Here is a 17,464-nt window from a genome sequence, read left to right on the forward strand (position 1 = left end):
TGTTTACATACTCATCTCATATGTATATACTGCACTCAATACCATCTACTGTATCTTGCCTATGCCGCTCTGTACCATCACTCATTCATATATCTTTATGTACATATTCTTTATCCCCTTACACTTGTGTCTATAAGGTAGTAGTTTTGGAATTGTTAGCTAGATTACTTGTTGGTTATTACTGCATTGTCGGAACTAGAAGCACAAGCATTTCGCTACACTCGCATTAACATCTGCTAACCATGTGTATGTGACAAATAACATTTGATTTGATTTATTCAGACCCTTTGCCCTGAGACTCGAAAGTGAGCTCAAGTGCATCCTGTTTCCATTGATAATCCTTGAGATGTTTCTACAACTTGATTGGAATCCACCTGTGGCAAATTCAAATGATTGGACATGATTGGAAAAGGATCACACCTGTCGATATAAGGTTCCACAGTTGACAGTGCATGTCAGAGCAAAAACCAAGCAACGAGGTCGAAGAAATTGTCTGTCGAGCTTTGAGACAGGTTTGTGGTGAGGAACAAATCTGGAGAAGAGTACCAAAATATTTCTCAAATCTCTGTTGAATGGGCTCCCTGCTTGTGCCGTAAACTCCTGCCTCACATTGGGGGCAAACCTTTTAAGGGCTCACGAGTGGCGCAGCGGTCTAAGGCACCTCATCTCAGTGCAAGAGACATCGTCTCTATAGTCCCTGGTTCGAATCCAGGCTGAATCACATCTGGCCATGATTGGACAGGGAATCGCACAATTGGCCCAGCATCGGTCGGGATTGGCTGGGGTAAGCCTTCATTGTAAATAAGAATTTGTTCTTAACTGACTTGACTAGTTAAATAAAATTTAAAAAATGGACGCATGCCAGCAAAGCCACTAAACAATACATTAATTGCACTATAACAGTGAGAAACGGTGCCCACAAACTGTTAGGACCCAACAGCATAGTCCCAACAATTTACCACTGCTACACCTGGCTATCAGCGGAACCATGTCTGGCAATGAAACAGTTCATTCAGCCTCATTTACTGTCTTTTAAAGTAACATGGCTGACTTACTTAAACAAATGTGGTTTCTACTGACATTTGAGATGTACAAACTATGGCATAAGGGGACGACAAGCAGATAAGATGCAATCCGTAATTTCGATTAATACATTAATGAGCGAGCTAGGATGGACATAGTCAATATAACTATTTGTTCAGCACTTTTGAAATGTACAGCGACAGAATTAAGAACATGGGCTGTTCTTACAGTGTTCTCCCTGTACGCCAAGTCAGAACCGTTGGATAAATTAAGGAGCATATAAGCAGACAATGAAAATTCTTACAATATTCAATGATTACATTTCTCAAAAACATGTTATAGGCTACATGTCAACCACCAAGTCAGAACAATAGGCAAAATTAAGAGGTGAAACAAGACCAAATTATTAGGGTGAGGCACATGGGCTACTAACATCTTACTACACAACATACACTTGGTATTACTTTCTTAGCTACAGTACACACATCTCCCTGGCATGTTACATCATTTATGCAGAAGCATACAAGACATTTTTGGACTCACCTTGTTGTGCTGTGCTCACTTGAACAGGAAGGTGGCGCGGCGGTCCTTAGTGGGTTTATTTTGTCATCAAACTTCATCAAAGTCTGGCATTCTCTGGATTTGTGGTGCTTCAAGACAACTGGGAACTCAGGAAAAAATGATGACGTCAGTGATCTTCAGGTCATAGCTGTAAAAAGAGGCCCGACTTCCCAATTTACAATTCCGAGTTGGATGAGTTCAAAACGTATTTTCTCAGTCGTAGCTTGTTTTTCCCCTGAGTTCCCAGTTGTATTGAACTCACTCAAGTCAGATTTTTCAGTACCGAGTTAAGTTGTTTTGAGCGCGGCACAAATCAAGCTTCATTGACAGCATTGCCAATGTTGAATGTTTACAGTTTTAAACTAGGAAAAGAGCCCCTTAATCTTAAGACTTGAGACCACAGAGCCACTCCACTGAATAGCAGGCTAATTATTGCTTTGCAATGCTTCTTGCAGTTAGCCACTGATTCCTTCCAAACCACTCATTGTTGAATTTGCAATTTGATGTTTATGTCCAACGGCCGATGAGCACCGATATAGCACCGTTTTATCTATAATTTCTCATTATTTCTCTTCATATGACAAAGATTCATGATCTTGATTCATGATGATGACTGCTAGCTCAGATTTTGAAAGTATTATGTTGACATGATCAGTCCAATCAAAGCGACTGTAGATATCACATGATTTGATGTTATTTTATCTGTGGACAATGACCTTGAGCCTTCTTGGATGGGCACTTCAAATGTAACTCTCTTGCAGCACCCAAGGGGCTTGAATTTTCAAGTTCTACCCTAAGACTTGGCAGTGACGGATTGTCCCCATGAATGACAGAACACTGAGCCAATAACGGCACAGCACTCTGTATTTTCTGCTGGCTTGCCCCAGCTCCACTGAAGGCTGAAGACCTGCATTTTGGAGCTGCCTTACTCAAGAATACAAAAAAAGACCATGTTTGTATGCAGCTTTATTAATAACTCAATTATATGTTTTTATACATTGTTTGCAAACAAATCATTTATTTCACACTGTTTTATCGCTAAAGCTGTGGGGCTCAAAACAGGTGGCTCACCTGCCCTGAATGATGGGTGTCCACTGAACGTATCTAGAACACTGCAGTCCATCTGGGTGTTTAACTCTCCCAAGTACCCCCATGTCACCCTGCTCCTCCGTACATTCCACTGGCTTCCAGTCGAAGCTCACATCCACTACAAGACAATGGTGTTTACTTACAGTGCAGCAAGAGGAACTGCCACATCTCTACCTTCAGGCTCAAACCCTTTATCCCAACCCGAGCACTCAGTTCTGCCACCTCTGGTCTCATGGCCGTCCCACTGCTACAGGAGGTCAAGCTCCCTCTCAGCCCAGTCAAAGCACATCCCTCTGATGCCAGTGAAGCAGAGTCTCTGAATAACTACCAGAAATGGTCTGAAACACCTACGTCTTTAAAGAGGACCCCCCCCCCCCCCTCCACTAAAATACAAATAATAATAATAATAATGTGACACTGACTAATTGAGGAGAAATGTATTTACTGTGATATGTGGTTGTCTCACCTGGCTATCTCAATATGAATGTACTTAATGTGCTGGTGACGTCACAGGGTCAGAGAGAACTCCTGACTGTAGTCATACAAAAACACTCCAGGCACTCAGCCCAAAAGAACCATTCATACTGTCAGATCTAATATGAAGAACTGAATACAACCATAAGAACCATTCATACTGTCAGATCTAATATGAAGAACTGAATACTAAAGAGAAGAAGAGGTTGACCAGTACATATTCATGTAACTTTATTTTTCATTGGCAGATCAATAAAGTTTGCTTCAATGCAGTTATCCAAACACATTCATGATCAGTAACTAAAATAACTCATCTAGTTTTAAAGACAATTAATAAACACATGTATTCATTTCATAAACTGTGTATCATTAAATAAAGTTGTAAAACAATCCCCCCCCCCCCCCCAAACTTGTGGTGAAAAGTGATCATCATACCATCTCTATCTGATACATGTTAGGGGCTGAAGGTAGCCTAGTGGTTAGAGCATTGAGCTGGTAACCAAAAGGTTACTAGATCGAATCCCTGAGCTGACAAGGTAAAAATCTGTTGTTCTGACTCTGAACAAGGTAGTTAACCCACTGTTCCTAGGCCATCATTGTAAATAAGAATTTGTTCTTAACTGACTTGCCTAGTTCAATAAAAAAAGTGTATACTAGCTCCTTCCCACAGAATACTGCAGAGGGACAACCTGGTCTCAGAGCAAAATGTATTATATTATACAAAATAAACATCCGTACCACTCCATTTAGTATGTTTGATTACCAATATATAAACTAAACATGTATTTGTTGGTTTCATGAGCTGAAACAAAAAAAATCCAGTAATGTTCTATATGCACAAAAAACTAATGTCTCTCAAATGTCGTGCACAACATTGTTAATATCCCTGTTAGTGAGCATTTCCGCCTTTGTCAAGATAATCCATCCACCTGACAGGTGTGGCATATCAAGATGCCGATAAAACAGCATTATCATTACACAGGTGCACCTTGTGCTGGGGACAATAAAAGGCCACACAACACAATGTCACAGATGTCTCAAATCTCAAATTTAGGGAATGTGCAATTGTCATGATGAATGCAGGAATGTCCACCAGAGCTGTTGCCAGAGAACTATTTATATCTCTACCATAAGTCTCCTCTAACGTCCTTTTAGAGAATTTGGCAGGACATCCAACCGGCCTCACAACTGCAGATCACATGAAACCACGGCAGCCCAGGACCTCTTCACCTGCAGGAATGTCTGGGGGTGGGGGGGGTGGGGGGGGGGGTGGTGCTGAATAAAATGTATTTCTGTAATAAAGACCTTTGTGGGGAAAAACTATTTCTTATTGGCTGGGCCTGGCTCCCAAGTGGGCCCATGCCCTCCCAAGTCCCACCCATGGCTGAGCCCCTTCCCAGTCATGTGAAATCCATAGATTTGGGTCTCATTGACTTAAATTGACTGATTTCCTTATACAACCTGTAAATATTTGAAATTGTTGCGTTGAGATTGTTGTTCAGTATAATACGACTTGTAGGACGTATCGTACGTTAAGAATTAAAATGTATGTTATTTTACACATTGTTATTCATACAATATGTTGCAAACTTGTAAGATGTATGATATGTTTCGAATTCCAATTTGTTGTTGCTAACGTTAGCTAGGTGAGGGGTTTAAGGTAGAGTTAAATGGGTTTAGGGGAAAGGTTAGCAAACATGCTAAGTAGCTGCATGCTAAGCTAACATGATAAGTAATAGCTAAAAAGTAGTAAGTAGTTGCAAAGTTACTAATTAGCTCAAATGCTAAAGTCCTCCTTGATGAGATTCAAACACTCAAACTTTGGCTAGAAGTTAGAGTTACACGCCCACCATTCCACAGAGCAGAGGTAAGGCATCTCTCCTGTGTGTTTACACTGGTGTGTTAAGTTGCTATGGTGAGAGAAACTCACCCAAAAGTCAGAGCAGACGTAAGCAGGCTTCTCTCGTGCATGTGGTCGCTGATGAACTATTAGCTCATTTGCAGTTTTGAAGCATTTTACACAGGCAGAGCAGGAGTATGGCTTCTCTCCTTAATGTATATGTTGGTGTGTTTTTAAAGTATCAAGTCGAGAGAAACTCACACCACAGTCAGGACAGGAGTAAGGCTTTTCTCCTGTGTGTGTTCTCTGATGAGCTTTTAGCTTAGCTGATGTTGTGAAGCATTTTACACAGTCAGAGCAGTGATAAGGCTTCTCTCCTGTGTGTGTTCTCTGATGAACTGTTAGCACAGTTGATGTTTTGAAGCATTTTCCACAGTTAGAGCAGGAGTATGGCTTCTCCCCTGTATGTATACGTTCATGTGATTTTAAGTGGGAAAGTTGAGAGAAACTCTTTCCACAGTCTAAGCAAATGTAAGGCTTCTCTCCTGAGTGTGTTCTCTGATGAACTTTTATATCAGTTGATGTTGTGAAGCACTTTCCACAGTCAGAGCAGACGTAAGGCTTCTTTCCTGTGTGTGTTCTCTGATGAACTTTTAGCTCATATAATGTTTTAAAACATTTTCCACAGTCAGAGCAGGAGTATGGCTTCTCCCCTGTATGTATACGTTCATGTGATTTTAAGTGGGAAAGTTGAGAGAAACTAGTTCCACAGTCAGGGCAGAAGAAGGGCTTCTCTCCTGTATGTGTTCTCCTGTGAACTTTTAGCTCATTTAATGTTTTGAAATATTTTCCACAGTCAGAGCAGTAATACGGCTTCTCTCCTGTGTGTGTTCTCTGATGAACTTTTAGCTCAGTTGACGTTTTGAAATATTTTACACAGCCAGAGCAGGAGTAAGGCTTCTCCCCTGAATGTATACGTTCATGGGTTTTTAAGGTATACAATTGGGAGAAACTCTTTCCACAGTCAGAGCAGACGTAAGGCTTCTCTCCTGTGTGTGTTCTCTGGTGAACTTTTAGTTCATTTGATGTTTTAAAACATTTTCCACAGTCAGAGCAGGAATAAGGCTTCTCTCCTGTGTGTGTTCTCTGATGAACTTTTAGATCAGTTGATGTTGTGAAGCATTTTCTACAGTCAGAGCAGACGTAAGGCTTCGCTCCTATATGTACACGTTCATGTGTTTTTAAGTGGGAAAATTGAGAGAAACTAGTTCCACAGTCAGAGCAGACGTAAGGCTTCTCTCCTGTGTGTATACGTTGGTGTGCTTTTAAGGTGCCCAGATGAGAGAAACTCGCCCCACAGTTAGAGCAGAAGAAAGGCTTCTCTCCTGTGTGTGTTCTCTGATGAACTTTTAGCTGAGTTGATGTTTTAAAACGTTTTCCACAGTCAGAGCAGTAATAAGGCTTCTCTCCTGTGTGTGTTCTCCGATGAAGTTTTAGCTGAGTTGTTGTTTTGAAGCATTTACCACAGTCGGAGCAGGAATAAGGCTTCTCTCCTGTGTGTATTTTTAGGTGTATTTTTAGCTTTGATAGAAATTGGAAAATCTCTTCACAATGTGGGCAGTGATGAGACCTCTTAGCTCTCTGATCTTCCTGCTGTTGATCTCTGGATGTAGAGAATGTCTCCACATGGTATCCTGTGTGAACATCAGAAGAACCAGTCAGTTGGTGTGAAGCCGTTTTTACATCAGTAGTTGTTACAAAGTGCTTAACAGAAACCCAGCCTAAAATCCCCAAAGAGCAAGCAATCCAGATGTAGAAGCACAGTGGCCACAAAAAACTCCCTAGAAAGCAGGAACCTAGGAAAAATCTAAATACAAAAATCGTAATATTAAACATTCATGAAAATACATGTGTCTTACATTAAAACCTCTTAAGTCTACCCCTTCCTTTTTCGAACATTCTGTTAAAAATCGCGCAACTTTTCAGCGTCCTGCTACTCATGCCAGGAATATAGTATATGCATATGATTAGTATGTGTGGATAGAAAACACTCTGAAGTTTCTAAAACTGGTTAAATCACGGCTGTGACTATAACAGATCGTGTGTTTCATCGAAAAGCGCAAGAAAAACTGCTCTCTGAAAGCTAAAAATTATTTCCATGCGTCACTTTCATGGGTTGTTAAAAGGGCACAAAATTAATTATGGACCTGCATGCAATTCCTACAGATTCCACACGATGTCGCCATTGTCGTCATTTTCCAGGGACTTTTTTCTTGGTAAATCCAACTAACTGGATTCAATTTCTTCCGGTCTCCACCAGGATGTTTTGAATGTGCACATTGGCAGCCATTGATTTGAAGACGAGGAGCTATTGAATATACATCGCCCTGTAATCATTTTGATAGATTATAAACGTTTACTAATACCTAAAGTTGGATTACAAAAGTATTTAGAAGTGTTTTGTGAAAGTTTATCGTCGACTTTTTTAATTTAAAAAAATGACGCAGCGTTTTAAAACAATGTTTTTTCCTGAATCACACAGCTTCCATAGAAAGCTATTTTGGGTATATATGGACCGATTTAAACGAAAAAAAGACCCAATAGTGATGTTTATGGGGCATATAGGAGTGCCAAGAAAGAAGCTCGTCAAAGGTAATGAATGTTTTATATTTTATTTCTGCGTTTTGTGTAGCGCCGGCTAAGCTAAATCTTTGTTTACGTCGCATTCAGGCATTTTGGGGTGTTGCATGCTATCAGATAATAGCTTCTCATGCTTTCGCCGAAAAGCATTTTAAAAATCTGACTTGTTGGCTAGGTTCACAACGAGTGTAGCTTTAATTCTATACCCTGCATGTGTATTTGAATGAACGTTTGAGTTTTAACGAGTACATTTAGCATTTAGCGTAGCGCATTTGCATTTCCAGGTGTCTACTTGAGACAAGTCTCAAGTAGGAGCAATAAGTTGCTTCTTGTTAATCCAACTGTGTTGTCAGATTTCAAAAAGGCTTTACGGAGAAAGCATACCAAGTGATTATCTGAGGACAGCACCCCACATCAAAATACTTTTTCAACCAGCACAGGCGTCACAAAATCACAGACAGCAATTAAATAAATAACTTACCTTTGAAGATCTTCCTCTGATTGCAATCCCAAGGGTCCCAGCTACACAATGAATGGTCATTTTGTTCGATAAAGTCTTTCATTATATCCCAAAACTATCAGTTTAATTTGCGCGCTTGATTCAGTAATTCACTCGTTCAACATGCACACAAACAAATCCAAAAAGTTACCGGAAAAGTTTGTCCAAACAAGTCAAACGATGTTTCTAATTAATCCTCAGGTATTCTAATATCCAAATAAACAATAATATTTCAGACGGAGAATAGTGTGTTCAATAGCAAAGATAAATAACGAAGAGCGCACTCTCGTTGATGCGCGCAACATGACTACTTTTGTAATTGGGGACACCTTGGAAAAACTACAAATACTTGTTCATTTTTCAAAAAACAAGTCTGAAACCCTTTCTAAAGACTGTTGACATCTAGTGGAAGCCATGGGAACTGCTATATGGGTCCTATCTATGTGTATATCCCATAGGCAAGCATTGAAAAAACCTGTGACCTCAAAAAATAAAAATATTCCTTGAGGTTTTCGACCTGCCATATAAGGTCTGTTATTCCCACAGACATTATTTTAACAGTTTTAGGAACTTCAGTGTGTTTTCTATCCAATGCGATCAAGTATATGCATATCCTAGCCTTTGGGCAGTTCACAGGCAGTTTACTTTGGGCACGTCAGTCATCTGAAATTCCAAACATTAACCAGTATATAAAGGAAGTTAAATAAATAAATAAATACCATTAGTGGTGAAATAAATGAATAAATTCTAAAGTTTGGGGTCACTTACAAATGTCCTTGTTTTTTAAAGAAAAGCACATGTTTTATCCATTCAAATAATGTCAAAGTGATCAGAAATACAGTGTAGACATTGTTAATGTTGTAAATGGCTATTGTAGCTGGAAACGGCTGAAGATCTCGTACAACGCTGTGTACTACTCTCTTCACAGAACAATGCAAACAGTCTCTAACCAGAATAGTGTCTAGAAGGCCAGCATCCCGGAGTCGCCTCTTCACTGTTGACATTGAGATTGGTGTTTTGCGGGTACTATTTAATGAAGCTGCCAGTTGAGGACTTGTCTGTTTCTCAAACTAGACACACTAATGTACTTGTCCTCTTGCCCAGTTGTGCACCGGGGCCTCCCACTCCTCTTTCTATTCTGGTTGAAGCCAGTTTGCGCTGTTCTGTGAAGGGAGTAGTACACAGCGTTGTACGAGATCTTCAGTTTCTTGGGATCCCCAGTTTCTTTCTCACATGGAATGCTCTTCCAAATTTCAGAAGTTTCAGAAGAAAGGTCTTTGGTTCTGGCCATTTTGAGCCTGTAATCGAACCGACAAATGACCCAGATACTCAGCTAGTCTAAAGATGGACCGTTTTATTGCTTCACTAATCAGCACCACAGTTTTCAGCTGTGCTAACATAATTGCAAAAGGTTTTGTAATGATCAATTAGCCTTTTAAAATGATAAACTTGGATTAGCTAACACAACATGCCATTGGAACACAGGAGTGATGGTTGCTGATAATGGGCCTCTGTACACCTATGTAGATATTCCATATCTATCTGTTTCCAGCTACAATAGTCATTCTGTGCAGCGCAAAACGAGACGTAGGCCTATCCTCAACCAATCATCTTTCTCAAATCCTTTTCAGGGTAAATTCCAGCCGAACACGGAGAGGACAGTAATGCATAACTACACTGAAAAAATATATAAATGTAAAGTGTTGGTCCCATGTTTCATGAGCTGAAAAAAAAAAATCTGAAATGTTCCAACACATTAAAAAAAAAAAAAAAAAAGCTTATTTCTCTCAAATTGTGTGCAGAAATATGTTTACATCCCTGTTAGTGAGCATTTTCCCCTTTACCAAGATAATCCATCCACCTGACAGGTGTGGCATATCAAGAAACTGATTAAACGGCATAGTCATTACACAGTTGCACCTTGTGCTGGTGTAACAGTATAACTTTAGTCCGTCCCCTCGCCCATACCTGGGTTCGAACCAGGGACCCTCTGCACACAGACATTAGTCACCCACGAAGACATCGTTACCCATCGCTCCACAAAAGCCGCGGCCCTTGCAGAGCAAGGGGAACCACTACTTCAAGGTCTCAAAGCGAGTGACGTCACCGATTGAAACACTATTAGCACGCACCACCACTAACTAGCTAGCCATTTCACATCGGTTACACTGGGGACAATAAAAGGCCACACAACACAATGTCACAGATGTCTCAAGTTTTGAGGGAGCGTGCAATTGTCATGCTGACTGAAGGAATGTCCACCAGAGCTGTTGCCAGAGAATTGAATGTTAATGTCTCTACCATAAGCTGCCTCCAATGTCCTATTAGAGTATTTGGCAGTACATCCAACCGGCCTTACAATCGTAGACCACGTGTAACAACGTCAGCCCAGGACCTGAGGTGGGTCTGGCTGCCAAGTGGGTGGGCCTATGCCTTCCAAGGCCCACCCATGGCTGCACCCCTGCCCAGTCATGTGAAATGTCCAGGTTAGGGCCTAATTCATTTCAATTGACTGATGCCCTTATTTTATATATATAAAAACAGCCAAACATGTTCTCTCGTTTCTGCATTACCAAATGTTGTGAGGCAAAAGAGTACGAATTGTGCTTCTTACCCTAACGGTTCTCTCACTGTCACCCAAAAGCAAATTAAATTTAGGGCCAGGCTTCATTTTGGGCCTACTTTTTCTCATGGTTGCTATGCTTAGACCGAGCGAGCTACAGTCAAGCGGGGCATCTCGTTGAACTCGGCACGGCCTTGAGATTATGGAAATGCCAATGCAGGCACTCTGTGTCTTTAGCCTGTTTACGATATTGGTTCCCAATTGGGAATCAACCCTCCCACGTGCAGCTGAAACGGTGGCGCATGGAACGCAAAAATATTCTTAAAAATATTTAACCTCCACACATTAACAAGTCCAATAGCTCAAATGAAAGATAAACATCTTGTTCATTTAGCCAGCAAGTCAGATTTCTAAAATGTTTTACGGCGAAAACATAGCACATATATATGTAAAACCACCACCAGACACAGCTCATTTCAATAGCCAAAACATGCAATCAACAAACGCAGGATTAAAAAATAAATCGCTCACTAACCTTTTGAAAATCTTCATCAGATGACAGTAATATGACATATTACACAGTACATATTTTTTTTTTTCAATAATATGCCATTTATATCCATAAATGTCCATTTACAGTGAGTTCACCTTCAGAAATTACTCAAAAATGCCCGCAGGAAATCTATGTAGCGCGGCAAGATAACGTAAATAGACATCATAAACTTTGACTAAATATACATGTTCTACATATAGTTAGAAAGATACACTGCTTCTTTATGCAACCGCTGTGTTAGATTTATTTTTAACGTTACAGAAATCGCACACTATTCCATATTGTGAGACAGCGCTCAGTTCCAAGCTACATTTCCACGTAATGTTGGAGTCAACAGAAACACAGATTTAAGCATAAATATTCCCTTACCTTCGATGGTCTTCGTTCAGAATGTTCTGGAAGGCTTCATACTTACCCAATACATCGTTTGGTTTCAAGTCTTGCGTCTTTGTATTAGCTACTGCTAATAACATCAGCTGAAATGCACCCAAAACGTCCTCTGGTCCGGATAAGTTGCGCATCAAAACTTCAAAATTACACATTATATGTCGACTAAACAGGTCAAACTAAGTGCAGAAGCAAGCTTTATGATGTTTTAGACGTGCAAAACAAACTTCAATTCAATCGGCCATCGTCTGCCCTTCTCTTCAGTGCTGGAAACAAAGGAATGGCTGTGACCAATTCGCGCCCATACGCACAGCCTATTCTCTCGTGGCACGCACTAATTTCACTCCCATAGGGTCAATTCTCGCGCGATTTGAACGGTTTGAAGCTCTAATGAAAGAGGACATCTAGCAGAAGAGATAGAAAGTGTCCGCAGAATCATAGCTGGTTGGGAAGGGTGGGGGCCATGACGTCAAAGTTGCTCCAACTTTCATGGCCACAAAAACTAGTTTGGAAGAATGCCTGCCCTGTGAGTTCTGCTATACTTACAGACATAATTCCAACGGTTTTAGAATCTTTAGAGTGTTTTCTATCCAATAATAATTTTTATTTGCACATATTAACAATTTTTGACAGATTTTTTTTCCAGTTTACTAGGCGTACCCAATCTCTCCAAAGGGGGCGTATGTCTGCCATATCCTCAACAGGGTTTACCTCACTTTGTCACTCCATCCTTGCTGTGTGTGTGTGTGTGTGTGTGTGTATGTGCATGTGAGAGGTTTTTCTTTGACATCTGTTGGGAGAAATGACTGATTTACAGTTCATGAGGGTTACCTAGTAACACATATGAAGTTTTGAAAAGATCTGATCTTTTTAAGCCTCCGAAACAGCACCTATGACACCATTTTAAGGCACTTCCGGTGGGCACAGGAAGCTGAACGTGAACACATATCCTCTTTGGGGTAGGCTCTTACAGAATCCTGAGTTTAAAGTCTTTATGTTAAGAATTGACTGATTTACACAGGGTTGAACGCAATCATCTTCACATTTGCAGGTTATGTACATCAAAACACCTTTTTGGTGAATTTAACCACTTTCGGTAGTTCCAGGAATCATAGAATCCACGCAGGTAGACCTCATAGTGAGATGAGCCGCCACAATGGTGTTTGTTTAGTAAAGTCAGATCAATGTCTTGGACGATCACCTAATGATAAATTAGTAGTCCACATCACCAAATATTATAGCATAACATTACTGTTACAACAAAAAACTAATTTCTTACGAGATTTTAGGATGGTTTGCTGAATCGTCCCAAACTCAACATCGCGCAATTAGGCAGAATGTGCTTTGATTAAAACAAAATACAGGAATTCAAAATAATTCAACACCATCTGCTCTAATTTGCTCACCAAACAGTAATCCAAGAAGATTTAAATGCATATTCCCATGAAACTGATTGAGATCAAACGATTGGCATGCAGACGCAGCTTGGTCATTTCACTGGTAAAACGTGAAGAATTATCATTCAATATTGACAGTGATGAAGCCATGGCCTTTTTTGAAATGAGGTATGCCTAACTTCGTGATTGAGGGTATTAAATATTTTCAACGTTCTTGAGACAATGTGTGGGGAAAGGCAGGTGTTACAAGTTTAAATTGTTTTTGATTCGCTGGGAAGTCTTGAGTTGTTCAGGGATGTGTGATGTCAGATTTACAGAATTCAACCTAGCAATAGACTGGTCATAACTTATGGAGGTCTAATACATGAAGATAACTTATAGATAGAACCAGCTCTTACCATGACTAACAGTTGTCCTAATCTTCTCCTCCACTTCTTCATCTTTAATGTTGACATTCAGCTCCAGTGTTTGACTGCAGTCTTCCAGCTTCACTGATGCCATCTCTGGATCCTGCAGTGCAAACTGGGCTCCACTGTAACAATCAGGACCCAGTGACTGTAGGTTTGGACTCAGTGTGGAAGGAGAGAGGCAGGCTGGGTTTGTCTTCACTGTTGATGTTAACGGCCTCAGACTTAATCTGAGTCGGTCTGTAGTAATAAAGACAAACGGACACAAAAGTTATTTTCTTGACAGTTCTGGCACTTTATTCTCTAAAAATATTTTCTATTTTTTCATGTTCAATTATCTCATTTCAGTAGATCAGGTAGATAATCCCTGACAAAACATTAGATCACATTAGACACAAAGTACACATTTTAAATTGCACAACATAAGTGCACTTAATCTATCGTAGATTTCCTAAATTCACATAAATGCATAAATGACTAGACAACCATTTAGTACAAGATCGCAGTATGTTTCAGGCAGCACTATGTACTATTTTATGAATAACCTTGTCTTCTCTATATTATTTCACTCACAGAAAACAATTGTATTTCCCGTTCACACCATATTAAGAACTATCAGGGGTCTTACAGTGTCAAGTCAAATTCAAGGACTTTTCAGGCACTAATATTTATTTACTTTAAGCCCCATGTGAAAACCCTGAATTATAGATAAATATAGAAACAACTGAATGTGTCTGAATATTAGTACACATGTAAAGAACTGATAATCATTACATTCAGCTTCAGAACTGTAGAGCAACTGAAATGTTCTCTCTCTGATGAGGCACTACCTGCACTGAAGTCCATTGATGCAGACCTCCTATGGTATCATGGAGGTCCACAAACAAACCTTTAAGGTCCATGTCTGTCTAATTCAGTACTAAGAAAATAAAACAAGAAATACCTATTAACTTCTACCACACCCTCCCCTTCCCCAAAACCCTCCCACACCCCCCAATAAACTATATCAATAATTCCTTTCTGTGTTTGCAAACATTGGGGTCTATATCATGCTGAGACAATCCACCCCCAGGTTATCCAGCTTATCAAAAACCATACCGACAGTAACATCTGTTACCCCCAACAACTGCTGCAATTTACAAGATAACTTTCAACCTGGTATTTCTGCTTTACACAATCCAAGTTGTTGATAACCTTAACAATGAAAGCTATGAAGTACATATTATTCAATATTAAAGTATCCTTTGTCACAGTGCATTTATGGACGCAAGATTTCTGAACAGGCTTCGAAACCATGTCAGGACTAGTCGAAAGACCAGTTCTGACAGTAGGTCCTCTTACTAAGGGATCAGCCATGGAAGCTCCATCAGTCTGACAGTAGGTCCTCTTACTACGGGACCAGCCATGGAAGCTCCATCAGTCTGACAGTAGGTCCTCTTACTACGGGACCAGCCATGGAAGCTCCATCAGTCTGCACTGTAGTTCCACCAGTCTGTCTTACAGCCTCTGCATATGATACATCATGACGGATCCTATATATCTGAGCATCTCTCTGCACCCGGCATCCACCAAATGCTGCTCTGTGTCCTCCACACAATTGCAACACTTAACAGTCACATTGGTCCAATATTCACTGTAATCATGTTCCCCACCACACTTGGCACATCTTTTCACTCAACAACTACATGTCCCATTCTTTGGCATTTAAAAACACTGTGATGATTCACTGTTGCTGCTCCAGTTTCAACTGTTCTGCTATGGAACCCTGACCTGTTCACTGGACGTGCTACCTGTTCCAGACCTGCTGTTTTCAACTCTCTAGAGACAGCAGGAGCGGTAGAGATGCTCTCAATGATTGGCTATGAAAAGCCAACTGACATTTACTCCTGAGGTGCTGACCTGTTGCACCCTCGACAACCACTGTGATTATTATTATTTGACCCTGCTGGTCATCTATGAACATTTGAACATCTTGGCCATGTTCTGTTATAATCTCCACCCAGCACAGCCAGAAGAGGACTGGCCACCAATCATAGCCTGGTTCCTCTCAAGGTTTCTTCCTTGGTTCTGGCCTTTCTTGGGAGTTTTTCCTAGCCACTGTGCTTCTACACTTGCATTGCTTGCTGTTTGGGGTTTGAGGCTGCGTTTCTGTACAGCACGTCGTGACATCAGCTGATGTAAGAAGGGCTTTATAAATACATTTGATTGGTTGAATGAGGAGGCTGGGTCAAAATCTCTGACATTGAAGCTAAGGAATCCTATTCTGTACTTTTCCAGACAAAACCTTCTAACACCTCAACAGCACTGATAAGCTTTCACTTCTTTAACCCTCTTTCCTACTGATCAACCTTTAGGCTTCAACCACTCTGTCTCCCTTCACATGTTCTTTAACAATATCATCTGTCGTTCTGCCCCTGAACAGGCAGTTAACCCACTGTTCCTAGGCCGTCATTGAAAATAAGAATTTGTTCTTAACTGACTTGCCTGGTTAAATAAAGGTAAAATAAAAAATAAATAAAAAATCCATGGACATAGATATTGGGACCTCATAGATTATTACTCCCTTCAATGTAGCATCAGCTCCAGGGTCATGGCTTCTGAGCTTCGTCCCATTATGATTTTCCTTTTGAAGAATCTTCCCTTGCTGAACCTGACCAGCACAAGATATTAACAATCTACCATTTATTTTTTATTTCACCTTTATTTAACCAGGTAGGCTAGTTCAGAACAAGTTCTAATTTACACAGATGCAGCCTAGTTTAACTTCACATCTTTTTATGGCCTTGGTTAATCAGATAGGGCCTCATTTACACCCTGTGGTTTCCTCAAACACCATCCCAACTTTCCACTCGGACACATTATTATTCTAGCTCCCTACCGTGGGCCTCTAGGTACTATGCTACATGCGCCTCTGCTTCCAGTATCAGTATCTCTGTTCTTCCTATGTCTTTCCACTACAGACCATTCAAATACTAGGCCCTCATCCTCCCGCTCCATATCATCAGAACTGCCCCCCACATTGATCGCATTCCAGCACAGCTGTTGCTTCTCAAACTCTCTCTCCATTTCAATTGTTTCAGGGGTGTCTAACTCATTCCATTGAGGGCCGAGTCTCAGCGGGTTTTATTTTTTCCTTTCAATTAAAACATAGACAATCAGTTGAGGTGAGTTCCTCACTAATTATTGACCTTAATTCATTAATCAAGTACAAGGGTGTAGCGAAAACCCGCAGACACTTAGTCCTCGTGTCGCAATTTCACCACGAGCAAACTTCTAGAAAGACAACCAAAACCGCTGAAGCCGCCATTTGACCAGCCTCGTCCAAACCATCCAGATCTCGCGAGCTTACATGAAATATCAAGTGTATGTAAACTTGCGAGTTCAGGATGGTTTAAACGAGGCTATTTACCAGCTCATAAACATAATTTTACACAAAACCAAGAACATGTAAAAACGAACTCAAAGTGGACTTTGACGAAATGATGTACATACACTCAGACAAACCCAAAGTCTAGCTAAGTGACTTGAAAAATCATCGTTTTAAATCACGTTCTTCACTCACTCGGTTTGACAATTAAAACCTTTACCAAACGTGATAATACCTTGACGGATTTGTTACCTAGCATGTTTTATATTCTTTCGACATTAGAAAGTTAAACATGCTATTACATACCTACAATGATACATTTGAAACTGACACAACCACTATCGACATAACAACACAGTTCTGTGGTTTCTACCCGGAACTTCCTGTTCCCAACTACGACATGTTCAACAGCGTCATCTTCTCCTCTGGTGTACTGACGTTTACACAAATATATATATATATATATATATATATATATATGTTGCTATGTTATTCAGGAACGTGTCAAGACCTGACCCTCAGAGCCTACCTTCTGTTGACCCTGTTGACTCAATTCAACAACAGAGCGATACGATCCTTGTTTCAGCAGGATGTTGTATCTATCTATACCTTATGTCATGTCTTATTGGAATGGATTTATTGATAAAATCTGTTAGAACAAAGT

The 17,464-nt window shown here is 40.4% G+C and overlaps 2 protein-coding genes across 3 annotated transcripts in view; one reads left to right on the forward strand and one right to left on the reverse strand.

Moving 5' to 3' along the window:
* The window catches only part of LOC110516278 (uncharacterized), a 249,588-nt gene that overhangs the window by 155,521 nt on the left and 76,603 nt on the right, over positions 1-17,464 (forward strand). The gene's annotated exons all lie outside the window — the stretch shown is intronic.
* LOC110513970 (uncharacterized) overlaps positions 3,362-17,464 on the reverse strand; it is a 129,163-nt gene continuing 115,060 nt past the window's right edge. The window contains exons 1-3 of one of the 2 annotated variants that reach the window (XM_090207059.1): positions 17,107-17,221; positions 13,425-13,673; positions 3,362-6,681 (exon numbers count right to left, since the gene is read on the reverse strand). In XM_090207059.1, the coding sequence (XP_090063185.1) occupies positions 5,198-6,681; positions 13,425-13,527 (1,587 nt within the window). In that variant the 5' untranslated portion in view covers positions 13,528-13,673; positions 17,107-17,221 and the 3' untranslated portion in view covers positions 3,362-5,197. Of the gene's footprint in view, positions 6,682-13,424; positions 13,674-17,106; positions 17,222-17,464 lie in introns of those variants that run through there. The other variant, XM_090207058.1, reaches the window with a different exon arrangement.

This window comes from Oncorhynchus mykiss, chromosome 18, assembly GCF_057628025.1.
Source record: "Oncorhynchus mykiss isolate SJ-2025 chromosome 18, ASM5762802v1, whole genome shotgun sequence".
NCBI lineage: Eukaryota > Metazoa > Chordata > Actinopteri > Salmoniformes > Salmonidae > Oncorhynchus > Oncorhynchus mykiss.